Source organism: Urocitellus parryii, chromosome 1, assembly GCF_045843805.1.
Source record: "Urocitellus parryii isolate mUroPar1 chromosome 1, mUroPar1.hap1, whole genome shotgun sequence".
Lineage (NCBI taxonomy): Eukaryota > Metazoa > Chordata > Mammalia > Rodentia > Sciuridae > Urocitellus > Urocitellus parryii.
The window spans coordinates 265031667-265059251 of record NC_135531.1 but is presented as its reverse complement, the minus strand read 5'-3'; the positions used below and the strand labels follow the sequence as shown (position 1 = coordinate 265059251).

Genomic DNA, 27585 nt, shown 5'->3' with positions numbered 1-27585 from the left:
CAGGAGAGGGAGCGGGCTCTATGCCACTCTGAGGTCAGGCCTCGGGGCCCTCGGTGCAGGGGTCAAGGTGACACATCCCTTGGCCACCTTCCTGCCCATGTGGCCCCTGTGGACTTTGGGATTTGGAGGCCTGGCTTCGGTTTCCTTAGACTCGGCCTGCTGTCTGCTGGGAGCCTGGCTCCCCAGTCCCTAGTGTGCTCTGAGCATTCTCGAGACGTCAGAGGCCACCTGCACTCGGGGTGTTCTCCTGGTCTGCCTCTGTGGCTCACAAACCTCCGCCTGAGAACTCATGACTCAGTGGCAGCCATTGCTGTCTGTCCCCTCCACAGCCCTCTCCCCCTTGGCCCTGGATCTCTCTGGCCTGTCCAAGGCCTTGCTGGTCTCCTGGTCCAAATTCCTCATGCTGGTAGCCTTTGACCCTGTTGTTGAGGACCGGAGCCAGGCTACCTGGCTGCTCCCTCCTCTCTGGGCTCCAGCACCCTCCTGTCTCTGTAGTAGAAAGTGGGCCTCCTCAGGTGCCCACTCAGGCTGTCCTCTGGAGCAGGTGCTCAGGGTCATGCCTCCCACCTCCTGTCCCACCTCCCACTTCCTCTCCTTCCTGTGGGGTGGGGGTGGAGGCAGGGGGGGCCCTGGGCTCTGAGTGGCAAGATGGAGCCAGTTCAGTCCAGAAAACTACTTCTAGACGCTGGTTTCAGGGCGGAGCTGGGTCTTGGGGTCAACGTTAACCTTCTCTCCTTAGCCACCAGGAGACTGGTCCAGCCAGGTAGGAGGGCAACGGCATGTATCTGTGACCCACACAGACACTGGCTCCCACGCAGGAGGTCACTTCTGACCAGCATGGCTAGGGACACTGAGCCACGGGAGGGGAAGGGGGCTGGGGCTGCCTTTCACCTGCTAGCGCGTGGCTTCTCGAGACTCGGCCCACATGAGCCCTGGCCGCAGGGGCTGGGAGAGGGACAGGCTCCCGCGTCAGTGTCTAAACTGCACCCTGGACTCCTGGGTCCTGCACAGGGTGGGTCTCAGCCCTCCCCTGAGCTCTTTGTGGAGAGCCCAGCTCTTTCTCGGCCTCGGCCTCCTTCACTCAGCCGATTCCTTCTCCAGGAACAATCCCTGTTAACCAGTCTCTCTCCTTCTCTCTCTCTCTCCCTCTCCCTCTCTCTCCCGATGGTTCTTCCTCCCATCTCCGTCTCCTGCCCCTCTTTCCTGCCTCTTCTTCTTGCCTGCCTTCTCCTCTTCCCTCGGAGGAAGATGAGGGGAGGGAGCTGGCTAAGCTTCCAGAAGGTAAGTGCGGCTGGTGTGCGGCTGCTCCGGGTCTGGGAATGGCTTGTCACGCATGGCAGCTCAGGGACAGCTCTCTTTTCTTACCTGGTCTCAAGTGACCAGGCACATGGCCTTCCTGTCCCCACTCCCGGACAATGAAATATCACCCGGGCACCACCTGAATCCTGTCTGGGGAGCTGGGAGCCACTGGGCGCTGGTTCAGGCACAGCCAGTGTCCAGGCGCCAGCTGGTGCCAGTTTGTGGACAAAAACGTCTCTCCTGTCACTTCCTCTGCCAGTGGCTTTGTGCCCGCCGGCCTGGTGTCCAGCCACGCAGAGGGGTCTGGAGGGGTCTGTCTGAGCCGGGCTTCTGGCCCTGTGGCCATGGTGGGCGGACAGTTCCTGGCTGTTGGCTTCCTGTGCACTGAAGGGCGGTTGGCGGCATCTCTGGCTCCTACCTACTGGGTGCCAGAGCAGCACCCAGTCATGACAGTTGAAGATATCTCCAACATGGCCAGTTGTCCCTGTTTCAGAGCCACTGTCATAGATTCACAACTTGCCTCCAGGAAGGCCCTATCCACACAGACAGCAGGAAGTCTGTCTTTCCGACATCTCAGACGCCTTTGGGAATGTCAGGAAAGCTGTGGACCCACCCGCCACAGTAGGGCAGTGGGACACCCATGCACAATGTTCTGAAGAGTTGGGCGTGGTGGCCCACGACTATAATCCCAGCAGCTCAGGAGGCTGAGGCAGGAGGGTCGCAAGTTCAAAGCCAGCCTCAGCAACTTAGTGAGACCCTGTCTCAAAATAAAATATAAAAAAAGCCTGAGGATGTGGCTCAGGGTTCAGCCCTGGTGTATAAAGAAAAGAGTTTCAGGAGTTAGCAGGCCATGGGCCCGGGCCTCCCCCTGATTAGGATGAGCCTGTCCTTGCATTGTGACCAGCAGGCAGAGAGGGAACACAGTCTGGTGGAAGGCCTTTGATCCACTAGGGACAGAACTCAGAGGAGGACTCGGTCCAGTGGGCGAGATGAGGGGGGTGTTTCTCTAGGGACTCTGTGTGGTTCTCCGGGGCCACTGTCCTTTGTACACACCACGTTGGTTTCCAGCCCCAAAGCCGGCCAGACCCCTCTGAATCTGCCCTCCCCAGGTCAGGCGGTTGGAGAAAGTTTTGCCTCTGTCCAACCAGCTTGAGTTTGGGTGGCATCCTGGGATGCCTGGGCGTGGTGCAGGTCCTGGGGCTGAGCATGCGCCGGCCCCTCCGTGCCCCTCCCCAGCCGCATACCTGGGAAGGGGCTGTCTCGGGCTGGAGGCCAACTTGCTGGTTCTCCGAAACGCCGGTGCAGCTGGGGTGGGGCGGCTGGCACGAGCCGGGCCATGGCTCTGCTCTCTGATGGCGCAGCTGGCTCTCGGTCCCCCGAGTTGGCAGGCTCGGGCGCACAGGTGGGCTGTCAGGTGAGAAGTCCCCAGCGGCATCCTCCTCCTGGCTGGCAGGCCTGGCTGCTGTGGCTCCCGCCTTGAGGGGGCTCTTCAGAGGAGCAGGTGGTGACAGAGCTGAACTGAGACCCGCCAAGTGAGCCTGTGAATGACCCTCAGCTTACAAGCTGCAAGTCCCCCACCCCTGCCACAGAATTGGGAGGGGACGGCTAGGGATCAAGACAGCCATGCCCACACCTGCCATCGTCCAGGACAAGGAGCTGAGGTCTGTTAGGGGGGGCAGGGGGATCTGCCCAAGGTCACATTTGGGAACTTGGGAGGTGACAGAACCAAACTGGAGTTGGGCCTCCTGTCAAGTGGCCATTTCAAGCCCTCCCCTGCCTCCAGGCCTAGGCTCCAGGATTGCAGCCTGGGAGCCAGAATAGCTGCCCGGGCAGTGGGCCAGGGGGGGCAGGGGCAAGGCTGTGGCGACCTGTTGCGCATTTCCTGACCCAGGCAGCACCTCCTTGCTGACCCTTGGAAGCTCTGCTTGACTTCCCTGCTGATGATTTAATGGGAAATTCAGAAAAAGAAGTCTGTGGAGGGAAATGATGAGTGGGAGAATTATTCAGCTGGAGGAAATGAAGAATTCGGGGGACATTTGTTCTGTTCATCACTGTGCTCTACATATTCATGCATTCTTTGATTTGTTGATTCAAAAAATATTTTGTGTGCCTATTGTGTACCAGGACTGTGCCAGGCTCTGGGGACATAACGATAAGCAGTATGAGACATGGTTTCTAGTCTTACGGCGCCTAGGCATGAACAGGAGCCAGAATTATGAATTAAGTGCTTTGGAGGAAAGGGATAAAGTTTCATGAGACCTCATGGCAAAGAACATGACCCAGGTTGAAAAAGTAAGATGTGGAGGTGAGTTGCACAGACCTGGTGAAACTCAGATGTGAGAGCAAAGGGAAATGGCATGTACAAGGGCCCTGGGGTGGGAGGGAATAGCATGTCGATAGCAGGTGCAAAGTCCCGAGGGAGGAAGTGACAGTGTTTTTTCTAGGAACAGAGAAGTCAGGAGGCTGGAACACAGGGCCAGGGGGTGTTTGGTATGGAGTGAGGTTGAACAGGCAGGAGCCAGGTCACAGAAGTCATTGTCATCACAGCAGTGCTGAAAGGAAGGTAGAGCAACCCGTTTTATCAACCAGGGAGATTACATGACCCGCCCAGGCCCACAGTAGTCAGGGGCACAGCTTAGCGCTGACGCAGGATCAGGGAGTGGAGGCTGCTCCTTTCCAAGTGACTGCGCTGGGTGTAAGGGACACTTCAACATTTGAATGGTGACTTCACTGGGCGTGGGGCCCCAGGGCCCTTCTCCTTGAGAGAAGGAGGGGAGGAAGCACTGAGGTAGGAGCACAGGTGGACATGAGGATTGGCCTCCACGGCAGGGGACGTTCAGGGTAGGCTCTCAGTGCGGGTGAAGACGGGGGCTAGGAGTGACCTCTGGGAGGCTTGTTATGGGTGTCCTGGGGCAGAGCCTCTGATGCAGATTTATTGAGCACATACTACGTGCCAGGCCCTGTGCCTTTACAACTGAGGATATGAAGATGGAGTGCGGCACCCCAGGGAGGGCGGAGACCCCAGCAGGTAGGCAGAAGGGCTGAGCCGGGCAGGTGGGTATCGTGGTGGGGGGGCGTGGAGGATCTGCAGCGTGGTCAGAAGGGTCTAAACTTTTAACTCTGTGCTGTTGGATATGGGACTCAGTGGGGGGGGGTCTAATCCTCCTTCTCTTTTTCCCCCCTGTGTGCTGAGGCGGGACCCCAGGCACTGGCACACACTGGGCAGGAGCCCTGCCACTGAGCCACACCCCAGCCCCCCGGGGGCCCTTCTGCTCAGCTGGAGTTTGGGGGAGGTAGAAAGTGCCCTTGAGGGTGTCAGGAGGAGCGGGCCCTGGGCTGGAGGAGCCAGGTCCTCCTGGTCCCTCCAGCTGCTCTCAGCCGCCAGCAGCCACTTGGAGTGGGTCTGGGCTCCTGGAATGTTCTACCCCAGCACCCTGCCCAGCCCCACCTCTCCCGCCCTTCCCAACTCCGTTGCCTGGGGTGGGCTGGAGTGGAGCCGGGGCTCAGGGGAGGGCGGCCGGGTCCAAACTGGACTAGCAAGAAGGCGTCCAAGGAGCTCTCCTGTGAGTCCAGGAGAGTGCGCTGGGCGGGGTCGTCCCCACCTTACAGATGAGGGGCTCTCGGGGGTGACAGAAGGGGCGGGGCAGCCTGCTGTGCTGTGGGAAGGACGGGGAAGCCGAGGCAGAGACAGAAAAGGCGGCCTTGGAGGTGGCCCCGGGTCTGAAGGCTGGGAGACCCACATCTGGCTCCTAGCGCTGGTGTTGGAGGTGAACTCCCCAGGGACCCCGCTCTCTGGGTCCCGGAGCACAGAGGTGGCGGGGAGGGCCTCGCCCCTCCCGACCCCTGGTTTGGGACTGAGGGACAGGAAGGAGAGGGGCAGAGGATGGGGGCAGGGCGTGGGTGGGGCAGGTCCCTGATGGGCCTCGCTGTTTCCTGACTGTGGCAGGCACACGGCAGCGGCCTCTCCCTGGTAAGCGGTTCTGTCCCCGAGTTCTGGCACCTAGTCCTAGAAGCTGAGGGATCGGAGCCGATGGCACTGACGCCCTCAGAACGTGGCCGGCTTGGGTTCTGGCGCAGGGTCCCGCCAGCCCTCTGTTGTCACCTTCCCCGCTCACAGCTCAGCTGGAAGAAGGCAGTGGACTAGCAGGCCACGGGGATCAGCCACCAGGGGCCCAGGCTCCTCCTGCTGTTGGAGCTTCTCTGAAGCAGGGCGGAGGGTGACCGAGCTGCTTACCCAGAGTGTGGGCCGAGGTCTTGGTGAACCACTATGGCGTCCGAGGAGAGTTGAGCCAGAGTTACAAAGTCCGGGCAAACCAGGGAGAGCCCTGGGCACCCAGCCTTGAAGGAACAGGGGAGGGCTGGGGAGAGCCACCAGGGCTGCGGCCGTGGGTACAGGGATGCAGCCACCGACCCCTGCCTCCCCCTGCCAGACCCCCTGTGTCTCACCCGGAGCCAGTGGAGCCACAGGGCAGGGGCCTGGTGGGCAGTAGGTGAAGCAGCACTAGGGAGGCGGGGGAGCGGGACAGTGGCTGAGGATGGAGAGGGGGTTAGAGAAGAGGACAGACCCGCAGGGCTCACCTGAGCAGGCTTCACCTTGAACTCCAGGGAGCGAGAAGACCCAGTGCCACGTCTCGGGCCCCTGGTCTTCCTCGGTGGGAACGGGCTGCAGGGTGGGCGTGTGGGTCGGAGTCTGTGGGACAGGCACGTGCCGAGGCCTGCTGTGGGCCAGGTGCTGTGTGGGGCACGGGGAACACCCCTGAGCCCTGTCCCCCTTGCTGTCCTGGGTGGGAGAGGACAGGTGCTGCGTGCTGCAGGGACCTGAGCGAGGCGTGCTGAGCACCAGGAAGGGCCTGGGAAGCTGTGGAGCGGCCTGAGGCGGTGAGGGATGAGCAGGGAGGACCCTGGCCTGGGTGTCCTTCACTTTTCTCTGGGTGTGACTCTCTGATGGTCCTTTTGCCAGAGGGGGTTACTAGCCCAGGACAAGGAGCCAGTTCCTCAAGACAAGACCAAAGCCACCCTGAAACCATGGGCTCCCGAGTTCAGACCGTCGGTGGGTCAGATGGCCTCTCGGCCAGCCTCCCAGGTTCCCAAGCTGGCTCTGCCACCTGCTAGCTGTGTGGCCAGTGCACTGTGCTCCCATCCTTCAGATCCTGCTTCCCTCACGTGGCTGCTATTTTTCTAATTATGCATAGCTCTCAGAATTGGCACTCCTGTGGCTGGTGGCTGGCGTGCTGGATCGCAGCCAGCTCTAGGTCTCCCCATGAGACAGTGGTCCTGTTGTGGTCCACCCCTGATGACACTCTGAATATGGAGACTGGGATGCTGGTGTCCACGGCCATGCCCTGGCTGTGTGTTCTGGGCAAATTTGCTCCACCTCTCTGGGCTTAGGAGACAGATAGATAGATCAAGGGTCAGCAAACTCTGGCAGCTGGCCAGGTTCTGCCTGCCAACTATTTTTGTGAGAAAAATTCTATCGCAACATAGTCATCTCCATGCCTTGAGCTATTGTCTCCAGATGCTTTCAGGCTAGGACAGTAGGACTGTGTACTTGCGACAGAGGCCCTCTGATCTGCCCCGCCTTAGATGTTTACTAGGGAGACCTTTACATACCAGCCCGGATCAGAGAGGCCTCTGCAGGGCCTGGGGCTGCAGAGCGGAGAACGCAGCCTCCTTTGTTCTGTTGGCCTGGGACTCCCAGGAGGTGTGGTGGCTTGGGCTGCTTGAGGGAGGCCTTGCTGGCTCTGCCCACTGCTGGACTCCAGCTTGGGGGCCCAGGTGACTGGTCCTGTGGCAGCCTGGGTTAGACCACCCTCCCCACCCCTCTGCAAAGGGCCCTGGCCTGAAGGGTCACCCTCGTCTGTGTCCATGGCGGCCAGTGTGCCTGGGTGTAGCATGTCGGGCCTGGGCCAGCCTCAGAAAGAGGCTGCAGTAGGCGACACAAGGCCCCTGCCAACACCCCTTTCCCCAGTGGGGGGCTTCCTCGGGCTTGGGGAGGGGGTTGGCATTAGTTGCCCCAACCCCAGTCCTCACACCCCTGAGGGACCCAGGGGAGGGGCACTTCTCCCACTCGGTGACCATGACCATCTTGGTCAGCCAGGGCTGCAAGGGCCTCTTCAGGGCCGCATGGACTCTGGCCCCAAAGTGTCTCAGGCTGGTCTCCGCGGGTGCCCCAGGTAAGACAGAGTTGGGGCCTGTGCTCAGGCCTCGTCCCTTCTGGTGGGACAGGGACGGGCCAGGTTTGCAGGCGGTGGCATGTCCTCTGTCCCTGTTCACGTCCCTGGAGACTGCGTGCCCCGCTTCCTCTTGCTGTTTAATATTGGGCTAGTTTCAGAGTTGGCCTCAGAGGTGATGGAGGGAGTCAGACGTGCCCTGACCTGAGAGTCAGGGGCCCTGGGTCCCGGCTGTGCGTCCATCATGCCACTGTCCCAGCCTCAACTTCCTCATCTGTAAAATGGCCTTTCTGGTTCTTCCCCTTCCCTCCTCTTTTGACCTGGGAGTTTTGGATTCTAACCTTGGATCCTGTGTACAAATGTCCTCTCTGAACTGCCCAGTGCTGTGGGAGTGCCACAGATGCGCAGACAGTGTCCAGCCCCACCTGGGGACTGTTTGTCTGGTGTCCATCTCTTGAGAAATGCTAAGTGCGTCAGGCAGAGACGGTGGGCGTGTCTTGGTATCCAGGCCTCAGCAGACCCAGGTCTGTTGCTAGGTGAGCAAGCCTGTATCTGACTCCAGGCATGGGGAGGACCCCAGGGCTGTCCCGGGACACGGGCCAGGTCAGATGCAGCTCCGGGTCCACTCTGGTGTCTGGGAGCCTGGAAGGGCCTGGGTAGCAGGGTCAGCAAAGGGGGTGCCAGTCATGGACAGATGGCCTGGTTCTTGGGTGGACGAGTCTCTGATGGCCGTGGTGCAGGGGTGGAGTTGGGGGCTCATTTCTGGAAAGGTTCTTGAGTCAGGCTCTGGTTAAAGGTTGTCTTGGGACAGGGTGGGAGTGGGCAGGCAGGAGCCCCCGGTCAAGTGTCCTGATGTCTTTTGGGGGGCTGTTCCTGTGCTGTCTTTCCCCTGTCTGCTTTGGGTGGCTGTGTCCCTGGCAGGTTGGGAGGGTCCCACACTGCACCTCTGGGGATCTGAGCTCCGTCTCTGTCCTCCTGCTCCTTCCAGAAGCCCGGAGCTACGTGGAGTCTGTGGCACGGACGGCAGTGGCTGGGCCCCGACCTCAGGATGCTGAACCCAAGAGCTTCAGTGCCCCAGCTGCCCAGGCCTATGGCCACGAGACGCCCCTGAGGAATGGGACCCTGGGCAGCTCCTTTGTCTCCCCCAGCCCTCTGTCCACCAGCAGCCCCATCCTCAGCGCCGACAGGTAAGTCCGGGTGGGAAGACTCGGGGATGAGAATCGCGGCCAGGGATGGGACAGCTGAGGCCTCTTGGATCTTCCCAGGGTGTGGGCACAGAGAAGTCACATCCGGTCCATGGCACTTTGCAGACCCCTTCAGGGCACCTTGAGAGCGCTTCCCCTGAGTGCCAGACCTTAGGGGAGCCGGAAGTGAGTAAGCGGTCATTCCCCCAGCAGTGCTGGCAGGAGGAAGTGCGCCAGGTGAAGGGGGCCTTCCCCAGGTCTCAGGACAACCAGGACCCGGGCGGTGGGTGTTTGCGGGAGGCCGAGCACTTTGCTGAAAGCTTTGTGCAGATGTGGAACCTTCACAGTGGTCCCAGGAGGCAAGCCCCAGGGTCCCCACTTTCTGGAAGAGGCAGCTGAAGCACAGAAGTGGTTTCCTAAACTGAGCAGTGGCAGGGATAGACTGGAGGCCCAAGTGTGCGGTTCCGGGGCCCACGTCGCCCACGTCGCAATCTCCTCCCCAGACCACTGTGGTGCCCGCCCTTCGCTGGCTGGGAGCCAGACCTTCAAGAGCTGACGGAGAAGTAAAGTGCTTGGAGCTCAGAGCGAGGGGCCATTATCTTGGTCTAGGAAAGCAGGAGGGTCCCTGAGGGCTGGAACTCTTTGTGGGCCATCCAGGGGGTGAGCAGGATGTGGAGGGGCCAAGGAGGGAGAGAGCATTTTGAAGGACAGCACAGGAAGATGCAGGTTAGAGTGGGGCGTGCAGATGGAGGAGAGGGGAGGCGTCCTGATGCGCGGTCCAGCTGACACCCATCGTCTGAGTGCATCCGACACAGAGGAAGGCTGGGCAGTCCCTGCTCACAGGCTCAGTAGAGGGAAGGCTGATGTGTGGGGTGCGGTGAGAAGCTGGTGCGGGGGAGGGAAGACTTCAGGCCCCGGGAGGCGAAAACAGCCCAGGAAAGGAAGCTTGAGACCAGCTTGGGCAAGGCCTGGAGTGCAGATGCCGGGCGGGGGTGGGGTGGGGGGGTGGGTCAGGGTGGGAGGACAGCGCTGGCCCCATGGAGGACCCAGTGCCTCTCTCTCCCTTTCTGAGCCCGCTCCCAGGGGCCCTCAAACATCCCAGCCCGCCCCTCACATTTCTGCCTCAGGCCCTACCTATGCTGGCTCAGGGGTGGGGGCTTGGTGAGCGGAGGCAGCTTGCCTCTGGGCTCTAAGGGTTCTGAAACCTGGAGCCAAACGTGCACCCCAACCCAGCCTGCCCGCCCAGCCTCCTGACAGGCTGCAGCACCCCAACCCAGCCTGCCCGCCCAGCCTCCTGACAGGCCGCAGCACCCCAGCCCAGCCTGCCTGCCCAGCCTCCTGACAGGCTGCAGCACCCCAACCCAGCCTGCCTGCCCAGCCTTCTGACAGGCTGCAGCAGCTCAGGAGGCCTGGCCCCTGCAGAGGGCATGCTCCCTGTTCAAGGGACAGGGATTTCGCCCTGCGCCGTGGCCCCCACAGGGAGCCCCGTGCAGGGAACTTCTCCCACATTCTTCCCGACGCCCCGTTGGCCCCTCTCAGGACTCCGGAAGCCGGTGTCTATGCCCTGAGATTCATCTTCTAGAACTCCGTGTCCGCATCCCTCGCCCCGCCCTGCTCGGCCTGCTGCATCCTCAGAAGCCAGTTTTTTCCCTCCTGGGAAATGACCTTCTGCCTGGCCCCTTCTGGGTGCAAGGCAGGCTGTGTCCTGGCCTGTCCCCTGCCTGTCCCCTGCTGTCTCCCTGCTCGTGGTTCTCGTCTGCCCCTAGAGCACAGTCCCACCAAAACCTCCTGGCACCCGGAGCCCCAGCCAATCCCACCCAGCCGGGGAGGGCTCAGCAGCGGAGAGACGCCCTCCTGCCCATGGCAGTTGGGGGCTTGGGCCCCTGGCTGTGTGAGGACCCCTTCCCTCCCTGGGGACTCCTGGCCCAGCCCGCCTGCCATCTCCCTACGGCTGCTGCGTACCCACGTCCCTGTCGACCTCTGTCTCTACTGCCACACTGCAGATGGGTAGCCGTGTGGGTCTGAAGGAGCAGGTCATCTGTCAGCCCCTCATGGCCCCCTAGGAAAACACGAATGAGGAGAATCCCTGCTCCCCAGCTCACAGGTCCCGGCGGTGCGGGCCTGCTCCCCCGTGTCACTCCCTAGGGGCCTGCGCTGCCCTTCACAGTGGAGCCCTGAATTATGGCAAGTACTCCAGGCACGGTCCCATACGAACTGAATTTTGTCAGGATCTTAGAATTGGGAGTGACCTTGAACTCATGGAATCTAATCTCCCCATGGAGGACCTTCCCTATGCAGCCTTTAGACCCGTAAGTCCCTCGGCCTCTGCTTGAGTTCTCCTAGTGATGGGAGGATCATTACCACTCAGGGCAGTTGCTCCATTAGTGGCCAGATCCGATGCCCGGAGAGCAGACCCTATAATGAGCTGAAATCCCTGCTCTGGAACTTCCCCCTTGATTCCCTCCCTCCCTCCCTCCTGTCCTCTCTCCCTCCCTCCCTCCCTCCCTCCCTCCCTTCCTTCCTTCCTTCCTTCCTTCCTTCCTTCCTTCCTTCCTTCCTTTTTGCTTTGAACCAACCAGGAGTAGAAGCCCAGTCCTGCCTGCTCTGGGCTTATGGTGACAGCAAACCCAGAGACGCAGTCAGGTGGCCCTCATAGGAATGGGAGCCAGGTGGTTTGCCTCCCTCTCCAGAGTGAGTCTCTGTGATGCTGGAGGCTTCAACAGGATGCCACCTTCAACTTTCATGAGGGAGATTTCTTGGCTTATGGCTCAGTAGTCAGCAGAGGGCTGTGGGAAAATGTGGGTTTTGGAGTCAGACCCAGCTGAGTTGAAACCCTGGGCTTTTATGAACTGTGTTGTCCTGAGTTTACTGTTGAACCTCTCTGACCTTCAGTTTCTTCTTCTGATGGATCCACGAGGTGATGTAAAAGCCCTGACTCTCTGGCCGACTGCAAGTGGAGCTATTATGGTTGCTATTAGTGGTTGGAAGGAAGCTGGGTACTTCCCTCCAGGACCCCTTTCATTAACTGCCATTTGCTGACCTCTCAATCTGTCCTCTCTCTAGCACTTCAGTGGGGAGTTTCCCATCAGGGGAGAGCAGCGACCAGGGCCCGAGGACACCCACCCAGCCCTTGTTGGATTCCAGCTTCCGCTCCGGCATCCTGGGGCAGCCCAGCCCCGTGGCCCAGAGAAGTTACCAGAGCTCTTCTCCTCTCCCGACCGTGGGCAGCAACTACAGCAGCCCCGACTCCTCACTTCAGCAATTCAGCCCCGCAGAAAGCCAGCCCCGCTCTCAGTTCAGTGTGGCCAGTGTCCACACGGTGCCCGGGAGCCCTCAGGCCCGCCACAGGACAGTGGGTACCAACACGCCCCCTAGTCCTGGCTTCGGCCGGCGGGCGGTCAACCCCAGCATGGCTGCTCCCGGCAGTCCCAGTCTGAGCCACCGCCAGGTCATGGGTCCACCTGGCCCTGGTTTCCATGGCAACACCATTTCCAGCCACCCAAGCAGCTCGGCCACCACCCCAGGGAGCCCCAGCCTGGGCCGGCACCCCGGGGCCCACCAAGGCAACCTGACCCCCAGTCTCCATGGCAACGCAGTGGCCAGCCCTGGCAGCCCCAGCCTGGGCCGTCACCTGGGAGGGTCTGGATCCATGGTTCCTGGCAGCCCCAGCTTGGACCGGCACGTGGCCTACGGTGGCTACTCCACCCCTGAGGACCGGAGGCCCGCGCTGTCCCGACAGAGCAGCGCTTCCGGCTACCAGGCCCCGTCCACACCCTCCTTCCCTCTCTCCCCTGCCTACTACCCGGGCCTGAGCAGCCCCACCACCTCCCCCTCGCCGGATTCTGCGGCCTTCCGGCAGGGGAGCCCCACACCGGCCCTGCCAGAGAAGCGGAGGATGTCCGTGGGCGACCGGGCAGGCAGCCTCCCCAACTACGCCACCATCAACGGGAAGGTGTCCTCCTCGCCGGTGGCCAGTGGCATGTCCAGTCCCAGTGGGGGCAGCACTGTCTCCTTCTCCCACACGCTGCCCGACTTCTCCAAGTACTCCATGCCAGGTGGGCCTCTCCTCCCGTATCCACCTCTCCTGGGGCTGAGCTGAGTCCAGGAGTTAGGATATCTGTCCTCCTCTCGGGTCTGACAATCCCTTTGCAGACAACCCTGGGGATGGGTGGCCGACTGCTGGGCCTCAGTTCAGGGTGAGGATGAGGATGAGGTTGACGGACATGATAGCATTACTCTTAGGTACCTTCAAGCCACTTGTGAGCATGTACTCTGTGCTAGCCTCTGGGCTAAGTACTATCTTACTTAATCCTTATGACCTCCCCCGCCCCTAGGTACAATTACTCCTTTTTACCCAGGAGCAAACTCAGGATTCCAGAGGTTCTGTTGTTTGCCCAGCATCCTACAGTTAGTAAGTGGCAGAGCTAGGCTTCCAGTCCAAGCCTGTTTTACCCCCAAACTAATGCTCTTTAGGCATTATTGGAGTTGTCTTTATCATGTGGCCATATCTTGAGGGCTGTTGTGATCTAGCATAACTTTGAAAGCGTGCCTTCCGAACCTGTGCCTCTCTTCCTTTGGTCAGCCCCAGGTACGCACATCCCTCCTAACAGATCTGGCAGCCAGACAGGATGTGGGCCGGGGCTGATTGACACGGGGTGTTCTTACCAGGGCTTGGTTTCTGCAGACCTGTTCTGTGCTCCAGGCAGCTTTGCCTGTTGAATTCCTCACTCATCCCCAGGACTTGGCATATTTGCCTCCACTTCGTTCGCTGGTTATCTAAACCCAAGGGTCAAGGCCTCAGGAGACCTGCAGTTTCTCAAGCAGACTGGAACCCGTCTGCATGCAGGGTCGCCCCAGGCGATCAAAGCAGATTTGGAATATTTCAGGCAGCTTAGGATGGGCCCAGCTGCCCTGATCCCCCCCCCCCCCCGTGTCACTCCTGGGTCCTGTACTGGGCCTGCCAAGCGGCGACACCTAGAGTGACCCTGCACCCCCCTGCTTCCTGCCGCCCACTGGGGACATCTGGTTCCCAGTCCCTCTCCTTGAAGGAGGCAAAACTTGGAGTAGTTGGACGCTTCCTGTTTCCCACCATCTTCCCTGCTTAAAATAGTTCTGGAGTCAACACAGGAAGGCTTAGGGGGCTGCAGCCACCTCTGACAGCTCATTAACCTAGCAGGGCCTGGGTCTCCAGAGCAGGGACAGGCGGGCAACAGTTGCGGGGCCCAGCCCCCCGCAAGCATCTTGCATACAGCTGCCAGAGAGTAGCTGCCCCCTCCCAGCCCTCCAGAGACAAACCCCCAGGCCCGGGGATCGTGAACACAGTGGAAATTGACTAAACCCTGGAGTCTCAGCTCGGGGCCTCCTTAGCTGACACCGTCCTTAGCGCAGGGCCTCGGCTCCAGGCTCTGAAGACAGGAGAGGGAGGTGTGGGGTGGAAGGTCCCTCTCTCCTCTGCTTTCCTTTTGTTTCTTTGGTGCCCAAAGATGAAGGAGCAGAACAGTGAGGAGGGTTCTGTGCTAGGGTTCTGCTCTGCGGCACAGCGTGGCTTCTCTGGTTTACAAAAAACAATGGGATCTGAGGAACGGAAGAGCGGCCCTCAAAGGTGCCAAATCTAAAGAAATGATAAGAGACAGAGGTGCTCATCCCCTGTCTGGACCAGTGCACGCCGGGTGCATGTTTAAATGTGGTGCTGTATTCCAGAAATTCACACAATAGCACCTGCTGATGAGGAACAAGGATGAGGAAAGAGGCCGGAAAGCGAGGGCCCCACACCCCAACCCCTGACCCAGAAGCTGCCCTGGGTCTCTCTGTGGGTCACCATCTGTAACCCACTAAGCCACTCCCCTCTCCAAGCCTCTCTCCTGATTGTAAAGCTGCACAGCGGAACCCAGTTGTCTGAGCTACCCCAGAACATAGCACCCCAGGAGGGATCCCCAGGCCTGCTAAGGAGCTGGGTGGAGGGATCACAGCCGAAACCTGGCCTGGCGACACCCGGCAGAGAGCCTCTAGGTCCTAGGCCAGTCCCTCATACTTGTCCCAGGGTTGGAGTGATTTTTTGCCCTGTGTGACTGCAGAACACTGGCTTTCCACGTGGGAAAGAGGAGGGGGATCAGGAAGAGAGGACAGAAAGGGGTCTTCCTGCCTTGTCATCTGCGATGCTGCAGTTGGGAGGTGGAGCCTGTGGGGGAGGGGGAAGGGTGGGTCTTAGCCGTGTGGGGAATCTGCTAGGGGACCGGTGCTGGGAGCAGGGCAGGCTCTGGGTTGGCTCTGTGGGATGCCCAGCAGGCAGTGGGGGGGTGAGAAGTCCCTGCTCTGTCCCTTCCTGCTGTGCTCTGTGATGTTCGAGGACACTACTTTCTGTGTCCCCCTGGGTATAAAGCACCATATTCTTGTTGGCTTAAAATAGCAGAAATGGGGAGGCCAGGAGTCCAGCACCCAGCTTGGTCCCTGGTGGGGTTCCGAGGGACCATGGGCTCCAGGCTTGCCACGTCCCCCTGGGTCTGGAGGTCCTTGGTGTTCCTTGGCTTGTGGCTGTGCCAGCCCATGTGGCTCCCTCTTCACATGGAGCTGTCCCCATGAGTCTCTGTCTCCTCTTTTGAGGACACATCATCCTGGACCAGGGCTCTGTCCAGCATGCCTTCATCTTAATTGGATTCCATGTGCAAAGACCCTCTTTCCAAATAAGGCCCCATTCGTGGGCTTTGAGGGTCAGGACTCACTTCAGCATCTCTTTTCAGGGAACAGAGTTCCACCCGTAACACTTCCCATTCTTCTTCTCCTGCAGACAACAGTCCTGAGACCCGGGCTAAAGTGAAATTTGTCCAGGACACTTCCAAGTATTGGTACAAGCCTGAGATCTCCAGAGAGCAAGGTGAGGACTGGGTGGTTCTGGTGGTTCTGTGGTCCATAGAGGACAGAGCTGGCTGCCAATCACCATGTCTGACTTGGGCAAGGAACACAGTGCACTCATTCCTCTTTGCAGTAGGTAGTGGTCACAGAGAGGGAGCTGGGGCTGAAGTCAGACAGTAAGAAGCACTTCCCACATCAAAGGGAAGGCTGGCAGACTATTGGTGTGAATGATTTTTGCAAGAGTCCATCGGAGCTTTGGTTTTCCTGGACAAAGTAGAAGGACAGCCAAAATCATATGAAGCCTCAGCTCTCCATCTGTATGATGTGGGAGATTTTTGCATTTTGTAGAAACAAATGAAGTTGTGAATATGGGAATAGAGACGAGGCCCTCTATGGGTTCTCAAGGAACATCTGTGGGGTGTGGGTGTGGCTCAGCAAGGACTGCCTGACGGCTCCACTGGCCCGCTGCCTGTCTTTGTAAATAAAGTTTTATTGGAACAAAGCCACGCCCATTAGTTTACAGACTGTCTCTCGCTTCCAGCTGCAGCCATAGACTTGAGTATTTGGGACAGGCTGCGTGGCCCCCAGTGTTGACTCTCTGGCCATCTCAGCCTAGGAGGGCCCTCGGGAGTGTTTACACTCTGACTTTAAAGAATGTCATCTCATCCAAGAGAAAACAAAGTTCCAGGGGCCCCCAGGGCACTTAGGCAGCCAGGGACGCCAATCTCAGGTGCCCTCTTCCCTCCTCTGGCGCAGCCATCGCACTCCTTAAGGATCAGGAGCCAGGGGCCTTCGTCATCCGTGACAGCCACTCCTTCCGGGGGGCCTATGGGCTGGCCATGAAGGTGTCTTCGCCCCCTCCGACCATCATGCAGCAGAATAAGAAAGGTGACATCCTCCTCCGGAGACTGTGGGACCTTCACGGGCTCTTCAAACCCTGGGGTGCTGGGGGGCCCCAGGGTGCTGAGCAGGACCTGAGTCTCAGAGAGCTGGTGCCTGATAAACAGCTCTCCAGAAGAGCGTGCCCTGGGCTGGTGACGGTGGCCTCGGGGAACAGGGAGGCAGGTGTCTCTCCTCTCTGGAGGGGCCGGTGGTGGTCTCTGCAGCCCCAGGCTCCAGCCTCCCCATCTCTGCCACCCTCTCTCCCACCCCAGCCCCGTGCACTGGAGAAGAGGTGGAGCAGCCGTGGGAGTCCGTGGGGGGACTCTGTGAAAAGCGTCCCATTTCTTTCTCTCCCTCCCAGGAGATCTGGCCCATGAGTTGGTGAGACATTTCCTAATCGAGACGGGCCCCAGAGGAGTCAAGCTCAAGGGCTGCCCCAATGAGCCGAACTTTGGTGAGCTGCCCCCACCACTGTCCCTGCAGGAGGGGTTCAGCATCTTGCCCTGCTTCAAGCCCCCCTGGGGCCTGACCCCAAGTTCTCTCCCCCATAATCCTGTGTGGTAGATGGCACCGTCCTTGTTTCGCACAAGGGAACTGTGAGTTAGACTTACCCAAGAAGGCACAGGTAACAAGTGACTGACCTGGGATTCGATCCCACAATTCTCCAATGCTTCTACCCTGTTTGTTTCTTTTTTGGGGGGAGGGGTGTGGGGTCATCACTGGAGAGACTTAGAAAAGATGTTAGGAGGAACTGTAAAGGGATGTTGTTAGGTCACAATATGACTGCTAGAGGGAGTCTTTGGAATCTTCTTCCTTGGGTCTTGCTAAAAAAAAAAAAAAAAAAGAGGACATGAATTTTCAGCTCTGAAAATTCGTGGATAAGAAGCTAAGCTGTGGGTAGCTCCATAGCTAAGCACACCTGAGGTCTTGGGTTCCATCTCTAGCCACACACACACACACACACACACACACACACACACACACACACATGGAAAGAAGCCCGGTGGGGTGAGGCTTCCTGGCGTTTGCGCCCGGCCCCTGCTGGCCCCTGATTCCCAGGAGCCGCTGCCCCTGAGCCGCTGTCTCGTCCCGCAGGCTCCCTGTCCGCCCTGGTCTACCAGCACTCCATCATCCCTCTGGCTCTGCCCTGCAAACTCGTCATTCCAAACCGAGGTAGGACGTGAGACTCCCCGCGCTCCAAAGGTGCCTTTGAGCTACCTCCTTCGTGTCTGGCCCTGCCAGCCACTCCAGAATGTGGGCCAGGGGTGGAGAGCACTGGCCATTTTGCCAACGTGGGGAAATTCAAAACCTCTCTCTCACACACTTCTTTTTCCTGATAAAAAAGAAGGAAAAGTTTGCGGGCGTGGTGGTGCACACCTGTAATCCCAGTGGCTGGGGAGGCTGAGGCAGGAGGATCACGAGTTCCAAGCCAGCCTCGGCAACTTAGAGAGACTGTAAACAACCTAGTGAGATCCTGCCTCAGAGTATCAAATATAAAGGGCTCGGGATGTGGGCAGGTGGCTCAGTGGTTAAGTGCCCTTGGGTTCAATTCCTGGTACCCCTCATAAGAAGGAAAAGTTTATTTAAGAGTTGAACTCCAGGGGCATATGTAAGTTGTCTTCCCAGATGGTTCTAGAAAATACTCTGGAGCCTTTAAGAAATTCATACTGAATTCTCAGAATAAGCCTCATCCCCGGGGAAGGCCTAAGACATGGGAGAGTCAGGAGAAGAATGTCCTAGAGGTTGAGATAAAATCTCCAATATTAGTTGATGATTTTTATCTATTGAATTCAGTTCACTGAATTATTAATAATAATTGGCCAACATTATTAGCTTAAAAGTTCCAACACAACTTAAGCAGCATTATTAACCACACAGTTTAGACACCAATTAAATTACATTTTTATGGAATTTACTGTGGAAGTCCAGCAATTACAAAGCTGTTTGACTTTCAATTGTATAAACCTGTGGTTCTTGAAATGTGGCCCCCAGACCAGCAGGCTGTGCATCCCCTGAGAACTTGTTAAATGCCGGCATTCTCCAGGTCCATTTCTTCAGGAACTCTAGGTTGAGCCCAGCCATCTGCATTTTAACAAGGCTGCACACCAAAGTGTAAGCAACACTGGTGACAAATGAGACTCGATGCTTATTTGTTGTTCTGATTTTGTTTTTAAAAGTTTTAGTGCTGGAGACTCAGTGGCACAGGCCTGTAATCTCAGCTACTGGAGAGGCTGAGGCAGGAGGATCACAAGTTTGAGGCCAGCCTCAGCCACTTAGCAAAGCCCTGTCTCAAAATTAAAATAATTTAAAAGGGCTGGGAGGTAATTCAGTGATAAAGTGCCCCTGGGGTTCAATTCCCAATACCATGAAAAAAAATTATTTAGGTATAGTTGAAATAAAAACAGTAGTATGCACTGTGTATAATGTGTTGCTTTGATATAGCTACACATTGGGAAATGGGAAAGTCAAGCTACTTAACATGTCTATCGCTCGGTTCTTACTAATCCTGAACTTACGGTTGTGCTCTGTGGGTGGTTGAATGAATTTAAGCATAAACAGAAGCAACACCACTGCTGTTCGAAGCTTGCTTTTTGCCAGGCAGTGGATAAACACTATATATGGGTTGTTTGAAAACCCTGGGTCATGAGTTCCACTTAGCAAGTGGCGGGCTGAGGGTTCGAGCCCAGCTCTCCTGGACCCAGAGCTCTCAACCCATGTGCTGGGTTCTTAGAGCAGCGGTGGAACATTCCACCTGTAGGTAACCCAGTGACTCCCACCGGGGCCAGCCGTGGAGAGCGTGTCCTTGGCACAAAGCGTTTGCAGAACTTACCTTAGGCCCAGCCCAACTGTGCTTCTTTCCAGCGCTAGGGTTTTAATTACCAGGCGAATTTTTGTCTCAGACCCCACAGATGAATCCAGAGATAGCTCGGGCCCTGCCAACTCGACTTCTGACCTGCTGAAGCAAGGAGCGGGTGAGTGGTCCCTGGAGACTGGACGCCTGCCCACGCCCTTCTTTCCACCTTCCTGCCCGGGCCTCCTGCAGGTGCAGGCGGAAGTCTGCCAGGCCCGGAGGTCTCCAGGCAGATTATGTTCCTCTGTGTAGATGTTTTGGCCCGAGGCTGGCCTGAAATTGATCTGCTACCTTTTCCCTCAAGAGTGGACCTGGGGTATCGTCTCCACAGACTCCAGCCCTCCTGATTCCCACTTGGGTCCATTTCTTGTAGCCTGTAATGTACTCTTCGTCAATTCCGTGGATATGGAGTCACTCACTGGGCCACAGGCCATCTCCAAAGCTACATCTGAGACGTTGGCTGCTGATCCCACGCCAGCTGCCACTATCGTTCACTTCAAGGTCTCTGCGCAGGGAATCACACTGACTGACAACCAGAGAAAGTAAGCCTCGTCTACTTGCTCCTGTGCTGGGCTCTCCTTCCTGCAGCCCATCCGTGCCTCCACTCACCACCGCTCACCCTTGCACCTCTCAGCCCACCTATTCTCCCATCCATCTATCTTGCTTCCATTATTTATCACACTAGCTGTTCATCCATCGATCCATTATCCATCCACTTGTTCACACACTCATCAATGGGTCCATGCATCTACTTACTCACATCCATCCATTCCCTATCTATTCTACGCCTACTTATCCCTTAATTTGTGTGTGTCTCCATCCATCCATCCAGCCATCATCCAGCCATCCATTCATCTACCCACCCACTCATCTACCTACCCATCCACCCACCCATCCATCCATCCATCCACTCATCCATCCACCCACCAACCTACCATCTATCAATCTATCCACCCATCCATGCATCCTCCATCCCTCCATCCATCTATCCTCCATTCACCCATCCATCTACCCATCCACCCACCGACCCATCCATCAATATATCCATCCATCCATCCATTATCCATCTCTCCATCCATCCTCCATCCACCCACCCATCCATCAATCAATCTTTCCATCCATCCATCCATCCATCCATCAATCTTTCCATCCATCCATCCATCCTCCATCCATCCACCCATCCATCGATCCATCCATCCCTCCCTCCATCCATTCATCTATCCATCCCACCATCCCTCCATCCTCCCTCCCTCCCTCCCTCCATCCTTCTACAAGGATCTGCCTGAACCAGGTAGTCAGCTCTCAATACAACTGTTTAAAAGGTCCTTCTTTCCAGGAGCAGAGTCTTTCCTCCCGGGCTCTCTCCTAACCATGACCCCAGTTCATTTCCTTCCTCCTTTAGGGTCCCCCCATTTCTTATTCCTCAGCATCAGTTTCTTTTCCAGCCCCTGGCTTTTGGGCTTATTTCTGTGGCACAGGTCTCTGTTCCTGAGCACCTCAGGCCATCTTGCTCTGTGAGACAGTGACCCACAACAGGCACAGTGCGAGGTGGCCTGGCGCAGGCCGAGGGCTGGAGGAAGCAGACCCTCCCATGTTCATTCTCTGTTCTCTGATGTCTGAACCACAGGCTCTTCTTCCGAAGACACTACCCCCTCAACACTGTCACCTTCTGTGACCTGGATCCACAGGAAAGAAAGTAAGTCTCTTGGAAACACCTTCCCTCTCAGCCAGCTCACGCCGCTGGAGAGAGTGTGTGTACATGAGCCCAGGTGCACAAGTTCTCAGTCCAACTGGAAGGTCCGCCTGTGTCCAGGGGAGTGTGCCGAATTGTGTTGGGCACTTTTTGAGTTTTCTTCATAGATCTGGAGACCCTCCTGGGACTCAAATGCCCATTTTTACCCCCTCTGGCCCGACCCTGACCCTGACCCTGACCCTGACCCTGCTTCTCCCCTCCACGCTGTGGGAGGTAGCCTGGCAGTGTTTGCTCCAACTTGAAAGCCCCTGGGTGACCTTGGCTGCTTCTATCCTGCAGAGATCCGGGCTTGCCCCAGAGAGTCTGGTCTGAGTGGGCGGTGCTCTGGGGACAAGTGCAGGGATTTACCCTGAGCTGACTTTCTCTCCACAGGTGGATGAAGACAGAGGGAGGTGCTCCTGCTAAGTAAGTGTGGCTTCCTAGTCCACCAGCAGGTCGGGGGGGGGGCAGGTTTAGAATCCAGAGCCTGGGGTGGGGAAAGGCCAGCAAGGATCTTTGTGCCAATGTCACTGAAGTCTGGAGAAACAGTACAGCCCACGTGTGTGGCTTTAGCAAAGGAGAGTGTGTCCTGTCAGGGACAGAGTTGGAAAGGCCTTGGAAAAGAATGGATATTTTAAAATGGATCTTAAAAGACAGGTAGAGTTTGCTCAGGCTGAAAGGTAGGAGAGAGATGGGTTTAATGGGAGGAGGTAGCTTGACCAGCAATCTGGGCAGGGCTGAGTGTCCCACAGAGAGGCTGCTGAATGGTTGTTGGCTGAAGAAAGGAGACCAGAGGCAGCCAGGCCACCTCCAGTGACCAGGAATCTGGGTGTGATCAACGCTGGGGACTTGGCCTTGTTCAGTCCTCATAATCATCGAGGACTCTGAGTCCCCATGTTTTCTTGTGTCCCTGCCAGCCCTCCAGGCAGGCCAGGGCTTGCAGCAGGGGCAGGTGGTAGTGTCAGGGCAGGCATGGGTTGGCCAGGTCTCCGTCATGGCAGAAGCAGGCAGACAAAGCTGGCATGCCTGTGTGATGGGAGCTCAGAGATGACCCCCACCCTGCTCAGGTCACCCCCACTGCCCTACAGCCCTAGCCAGCCCAGACAGGGAGGAGCTGGGGGGCTGCCCTGTGGACCCCAGGGACCCCAACACCTGGGCACTACTCCAGCTCCTGAAACCAAGCTGGAAGAGCCAAGTTGTGGGAAGTACAGGGCTGTGTGTGAGTGTGTGTGTGTGAGTGTGTGAGAGAGTGTGTTTGTGACTTGGCTAATTTTAGCCGGGCAGTGCCGTCTGAGGCAGAGGGGTGTCCATGGGCATCTCCAGCTGTCCCGATTTCCCCATCTCGCTCTAATTAGCAACACCCTGGCTGGGAGGGCCCAAGCTCACATTCTGTTCTCTGCCCTCGTATTTTTAACTCTGTTTTGCAAAGAGAGAATGTTAGGTCACTCCCGTCTTGGTGCTGGAGGGGACAGGTGTGGGGTCCCCTCCCCCTTGGGTTCTCTGGACTTCCCAGCCTCTGGACGGGGCGGCTGTGTGTGTGTGGGGGGGTGGAGGACTCCCTGACCTCCTGGGGTGCATGGCGGGTGTGTGGTGGGTGCCTGCTGGGTGCGTAGTGGGTGCGGAGGCCCCATCCTGGCTGGGCCCCGGCCTCCTGGTTTGCTTCTGTGCTGTTTATGGGAACGGTCGGGTTGGGTGGGGCTGGGAGAGGCTGCTTGAGGAATGCTCCCACTTTATTTCTGGTCTCGTCCCCACCCTGAACTATCCAGTCTTGTCCTTCACCCCAGTCCCGCTCCACCCCTCCAAGGGGAACGTTCGCCTGGCCTGAAACAAAGCGAGACGCTGTCCCCAGCCTGGGCCTTGCTGTGGGGGAACCAAGAGGGCTCTGTCTCAGGCGCCCCCCTGTCCCTGAGGCCCGGGGAGGCTGGGGACGCCGTGTGGCAGGCTGGGCGTGCCCTGGCCAGGGTCCTCCTGTCTTCCCCTCTCGCCCACCACCCTCTCCCGCCCCTGCAGGCTCTTTGGCTTCGTGGCCCGGAAGCAGGGCAGCACCACAGACAACGCCTGCCACCTCTTTGCCGAGCTCGACCCCAAGCAGCCTGCCTCGGCCATCGTCAACTTTGTCTCCAAGGTCATGCAGAGCACCGGCCAGAAGAGATGAGCCCACACCCCTGGCCCAGGGCTAGGGCAGCGGGGACGGGGCACCTGGGGAGGGGACCTCTGAATCCCGACCACCTCGAATCCACAAGGAGGACTTTGGGCTAATTTTGGAGAAGGAGAGAAGAAAGTGTAGCGTTGGGCGAGGGAAGTGAAATACAGAGGGGAGGGGAGAGGGAGAAAAAGCAAAAAAAAAAAAAGATGGAGGAGAAGACACAGGTTCTCCTGGGCAGATGGAAACGGCAGCCTCCCAGAGCCTCCTAACCAGCCAGGTCCCCTCACTCCCGCCCCCTCTGAGAGGACGGAGCTCCTCCATGGGCCTCCTTGGGATCCACATTTTGGGGGGAAAATGAAAAAGCTCTGTGTCCCTCGCCACCTGCTTTGCAAGGACAGTTCAAGCCAAGAGAGTCTTTTTCTGGCCACCTGAGGGCGGGTCGCTGAGCCCGAAGGCTGGCGGGAGAAAGCCAGTGGAGAAGCTTTTCCTTCTGACACTAGGCCAGACCCGAGGCCCCTCCGTCCTGTGCTGGGCCATCGATGCATTGTGACGTGGGTGTTTGTATGTCCCCACCCACACCCTCACACACTGATTTCTCTCGCCTCTGTCTGCTAGAATTGTAAACAGCTCTGCTCGTCTCTGTCCCCTGGGTTAGCACACACGTGCATGCTGTCCAAAGAAGGTTAGGGTTGGGGGTGACACGGCAGCAGGAGGAGACAGAGCCCTCTCCTGCAGGAGTACCTAGGATTCCCCTTCCCCGTCCCTGTACTTATACTCTAGTGGCCCCGGGTGCCACCAGCCTGATCTGTACAGAGGCCCTGGCCAGAGGGGAAGTGCAGCCCTGCTCCGTGGCTGGTTGACCGGGAGCCCCAGGCTTTGGTGTGAGGAAGCAGAGATATGTGTGTCTGTAGGGAGGAGGACTGTCAGGAAAGGTGGCTGCTGAGCCCTGACACCTTCCCACCACCGGTGGCTCACGGCTGGCTGGGCAGGCTGCTCTGGCCAGTGCCGGGGCTCTGCCTTACTCCTGCTGCTCAGCCCCATTCCTGGGCTCAGGGCCCCAGCGCCAGCCTTATCTCAGCCTTGCTTATCTGCATGCTGCCTTTTGGGGCGCTGGGGATGGTGACTTCCTGCCCTGCCCTGTCTTTCCTGCAAGGTCCTCATCCTGGGGAATCTGCTTCTCAGATCTCTTCTCAGCAAGGCCCCAGGAGAAACCTGTGGTCCTGATGTCCCCTCTGACTGGTTGCAGGCGCCTTTCAGCTGGGCTGCTCAGGGTGACATCAGCAAAGCTCCTAGGGCCGCTTCCGGAGCATCCCAGGGCCTCCCCATCACGCCACAGCCTCGCTGTCTCCCTTCTGCCTTGGCTTCCCCAGCAGAGCCACACTGCCCACAGAGCAGGGGACAAAGAGCATGCATTTAGGTCAAAAGACCAAGGGTCCATTTGGGCAGTGGGGAAGACCCTTGGCCACCACCCAGGAACTCTAAGCCAGAATGGAAACTTCACCAGGACTCCATTCTTCAGCCCACAGGGGCCCTCTGAAGAGTGGCATTGTACTGATATATAAATATATATAATATATACCTGAGACATACTGACAGAATCTGTAAGCTAATAAAATATAAGAAAAGGTTAAAAAATAGGTAAATTGACAAAAAGTATTTATTGTTTCCCAGATTGCTCTGTGGCCTCCCTGAGCAGAAACCAGTCCCCGTCCCTTTCTTTACATAGAAGTAGAGCCTGAGTGGAGGGGCCTTTGTCCGTGGCATGGCTGGGCATCTCCTTGCCCTGGGCCGTGCTGGGGCTCGGTGGGGTGGGGTGCGTATGCTGCATCGTGTTGGCCCCCTGATTCTCTGTCAATTAGGGCCCAGCGGTCAGCTCCCTGCACATCTGGGGAGCTGTCTTCATTCCTACAGGCCTGAGTGCTTGTGTGAGCATGCTGGGGACCAGGTGTGTGTGGCCACGGGTGCACGTGTGCGTCTCTGGGAGCTGGAAAGGAGAGTGTCTAGATTAGACGGGGGCAGAGGCTGAGCCCCCACTGAGCTCCCCAAAGGGGAAGTCCCAGGCTTGGTGACCTAGGTCCTTCTAAAGTGCCCTTCCTTCTGAGTTGTTGAAGCCAAATATCTGAAGCCACCTCTCCTTATTCCCTAACGCCCTCAAGGTCTCCTCTAAGATAGAAGGAGACATTTCCCCACCCGGTTTCTTTGTAAATACCTCCCTCTCCCGCTGCCTAGGCCGGCAGCCTCCTCCTGGTCGGTTGCCTCCTCTTGGCTGGAGGCTGGAGGACCCTCTGGAAGCCCGCCCTGCACAGGGACTGAATCTGGGGTCAGCCTTCACACTTGCCTAGCCACTGCCCACCCTCAGCCCCTTCAGGCCTGGCCAGCCCCCGCACTCCAGGCCAGCCACGTGTGAGCCAGGGGGGCATCAGAGATGCTGGTGAGCTGGCCACTCGCGCTCAGCACACCTGTGGAGGGATCAGCACTTTGGGGGCCACGTGGTGGCCTGCCACCCCGCCCTGCCCAGTGACTCACAGGTGGACCCGGCACACGCACACGCACATGCACACACACACACACACGCATATACACACATCACTCTGCGCTGTAGTCTATGCTTGCCAAAGATTTCCTTTAAGAGAGAGCACTTTGACTCATTGTTATCATTTTATACGTGTTTCTCTCCCCCTCCCCGGCCCTTTGCCTGTTGTGTGTTGTTGAATCTGTCGTCAGCAGGAGAGTGCTGTCTGGTCTTGATGGGGGCTGAGGCAGGGAAGGGTCTGCAGAAAAGGCAAGAAAGAGCGGGAGACGCCTGGTCAGCACGAGGTGCTGCCTCTGCCTGTCCAGCAGGTCTCTGGGGCAGGCCTGGGCCTCGCCCTTGCTGGCTGCCACAGGCATGGTGGGGACATCTCCGATTCTGCAAGGATTGGGTCCCAGGGAGAATAAGAGGGAAGGGCTGGGCCTGAGAGCCATGGTGAGGTGACCCCAGAGGGGAGCTGGGGAAATGAGCTGTGTTTGTGGCTTCCAGGGATGACGGAGGTGCCCCCCGCCATCATGGTGTCTTGGCTCCTTGATCTAGCCAGGCGTCTGAGGACAGAAGCATTGCCTCTTGGGTTGGGGACAGGCATTTTGAGCCATCTCGCTGACCCTCTCCCCCAGGAGTTCTGAAAGCTGAGGACACTGACTGCCGAGGACTCTTCTCCCTGACTTCTCAGGAACCCCCAGATGTGGTAGGGACCAGGCAGGATGGGTGGTGGGACCCTGGGGCTGTGCGGCATCCTGCTATGAGGGGGCTCTCAGGAGGGAGAGGAGGGGGCTCTCCCACCTCATACCCCCATCTGAGAAGCCCACCCCTGCCCACCCCTGGGGTCTTCTAAGAGCTGGGGGGCAGAGTTTCAGGGCCACCTCTTCACCCAGGGCCAGGCCCTGGAATGCTGAGACTCGTGTTCCCGTGTCCAGAGGTAACATAGGATGTGTGTGTGCGCGCGTGCAAGTGTGGACGTCTGTGTGTGTGTTTGGCTCATCTCTTTAGGGCACTTAGGGGTAGGGGTCGGAGGTGGTGCGTGGCTGAATGTCAAGTTCAAGGTGACCCAGCGGTGAGAGCTATCAGAAGGGAGGCCTGTAGGGCCAGCGATTGGTGGAGTCTCAGTGTCGGGTGGTGAGGACCGGCCCCCTGGGCTGGGCTCAGCAGACCTGTTCCTTCCTGTCTCCCCTGTACATGTGGGAAAGGGCAGGGGACTCAGTTTCCCACACCTGGGCCGTTCCCAGCAACGAGGTTATTGTAGAGCCATGTCCCAAGCTTGTTTTCTAATCAGTGTTAAATGGAGTGACACTCTCCTGTGGGTCTGTGTTTGGTCTGTGCGTGTGTGTGAGCACGCCCAAGTGTGCCTGCTGTGTCCCCCCCCCCCATTTTCTCTCCTCTCTTCGGACTTGTCATTCAAAACAAATGTCAGAAATTCCTTACCACGGCACCCCCACCCCGCCTGCCTCCCAGGTCCTCTGCAGAAAACCCCGAGTACCCCAGGGTCCTCCCACACCCCGCTGTGTATTTATATAGATGGAAATATACTTTATATTTTGTATCATTGTGCCTATAACTTTGCCACCTTGTATAAACCCTGATGGATGCTATTCGTCCTGGATATGAATGTATGGACCCCCACGCTGGCTCCCCCACTCCTGTACAGCGCCTCGGTTTCTTCGCGATCCATTGTATGGCTTTATAAATGATAAAACTTAAAGAAAAACTGCATGGTGTTATCTAGCATGGTGTTGTTTGGACGGGGGGTTTCTGGAGGAAAGGGACCCTTCGCAGGCATCAGATATGAGGGGGATTCAGTTCTCCCTCCCGTGGTTGATTCACCCCAAATTCTTCCAACAACTTCCCCAACACCCGAGTCTACCTCTGGTCACTGTTGGGTTGTTCATCTGGACTCTTTCATCTGGAAGAGAAACTCAGTTCAAATTTGTTCAAGAAAAAA

General features: G+C 57.9%; 1 protein-coding gene across 7 annotated transcripts in view; it reads left to right on the top strand.

The window, feature by feature from the left end:
* Tns1 (tensin 1) overlaps nucleotides 1–27343 on the top strand; it is a 179403-nt gene extending 152060 nt beyond the window's left edge. For 3 of the 7 annotated variants that reach the window (XM_077803525.1, XM_077803520.1, XM_077803529.1), the window contains 12 exons: nucleotides 1249–1281; nucleotides 8458–8656; nucleotides 11717–12708; nucleotides 15438–15524; nucleotides 16259–16390; nucleotides 16746–16838; nucleotides 17480–17557; nucleotides 19285–19356; nucleotides 19609–19777; nucleotides 20863–20931; nucleotides 21361–21393; nucleotides 22978–27343. In XM_077803525.1, coding sequence (XP_077659651.1) covers nucleotides 1249–1281; nucleotides 8458–8656; nucleotides 11717–12708; nucleotides 15438–15524; nucleotides 16259–16390; nucleotides 16746–16838; nucleotides 17480–17557; nucleotides 19285–19356; nucleotides 19609–19777; nucleotides 20863–20931; nucleotides 21361–21393; nucleotides 22978–23122 — 2102 coding nt within the window. In that variant the 3' untranslated portion in view covers nucleotides 23123–27343. Of the gene's footprint in view, nucleotides 1–739; nucleotides 764–1248; nucleotides 1282–8457; nucleotides 8657–11716; nucleotides 12709–15437; nucleotides 15525–16258; nucleotides 16391–16745; nucleotides 16839–17479; nucleotides 17558–19284; nucleotides 19357–19608; nucleotides 19778–20862; nucleotides 20932–21360; nucleotides 21394–22977 lie in introns of all 7 variants that reach the window. The other 4 variants (XM_077803527.1, XM_077803523.1, XM_077803528.1 and 1 more) reach the window with 2 other exon arrangements.
* Nucleotides 27344–27585: the final 242 nt, after the last annotated feature.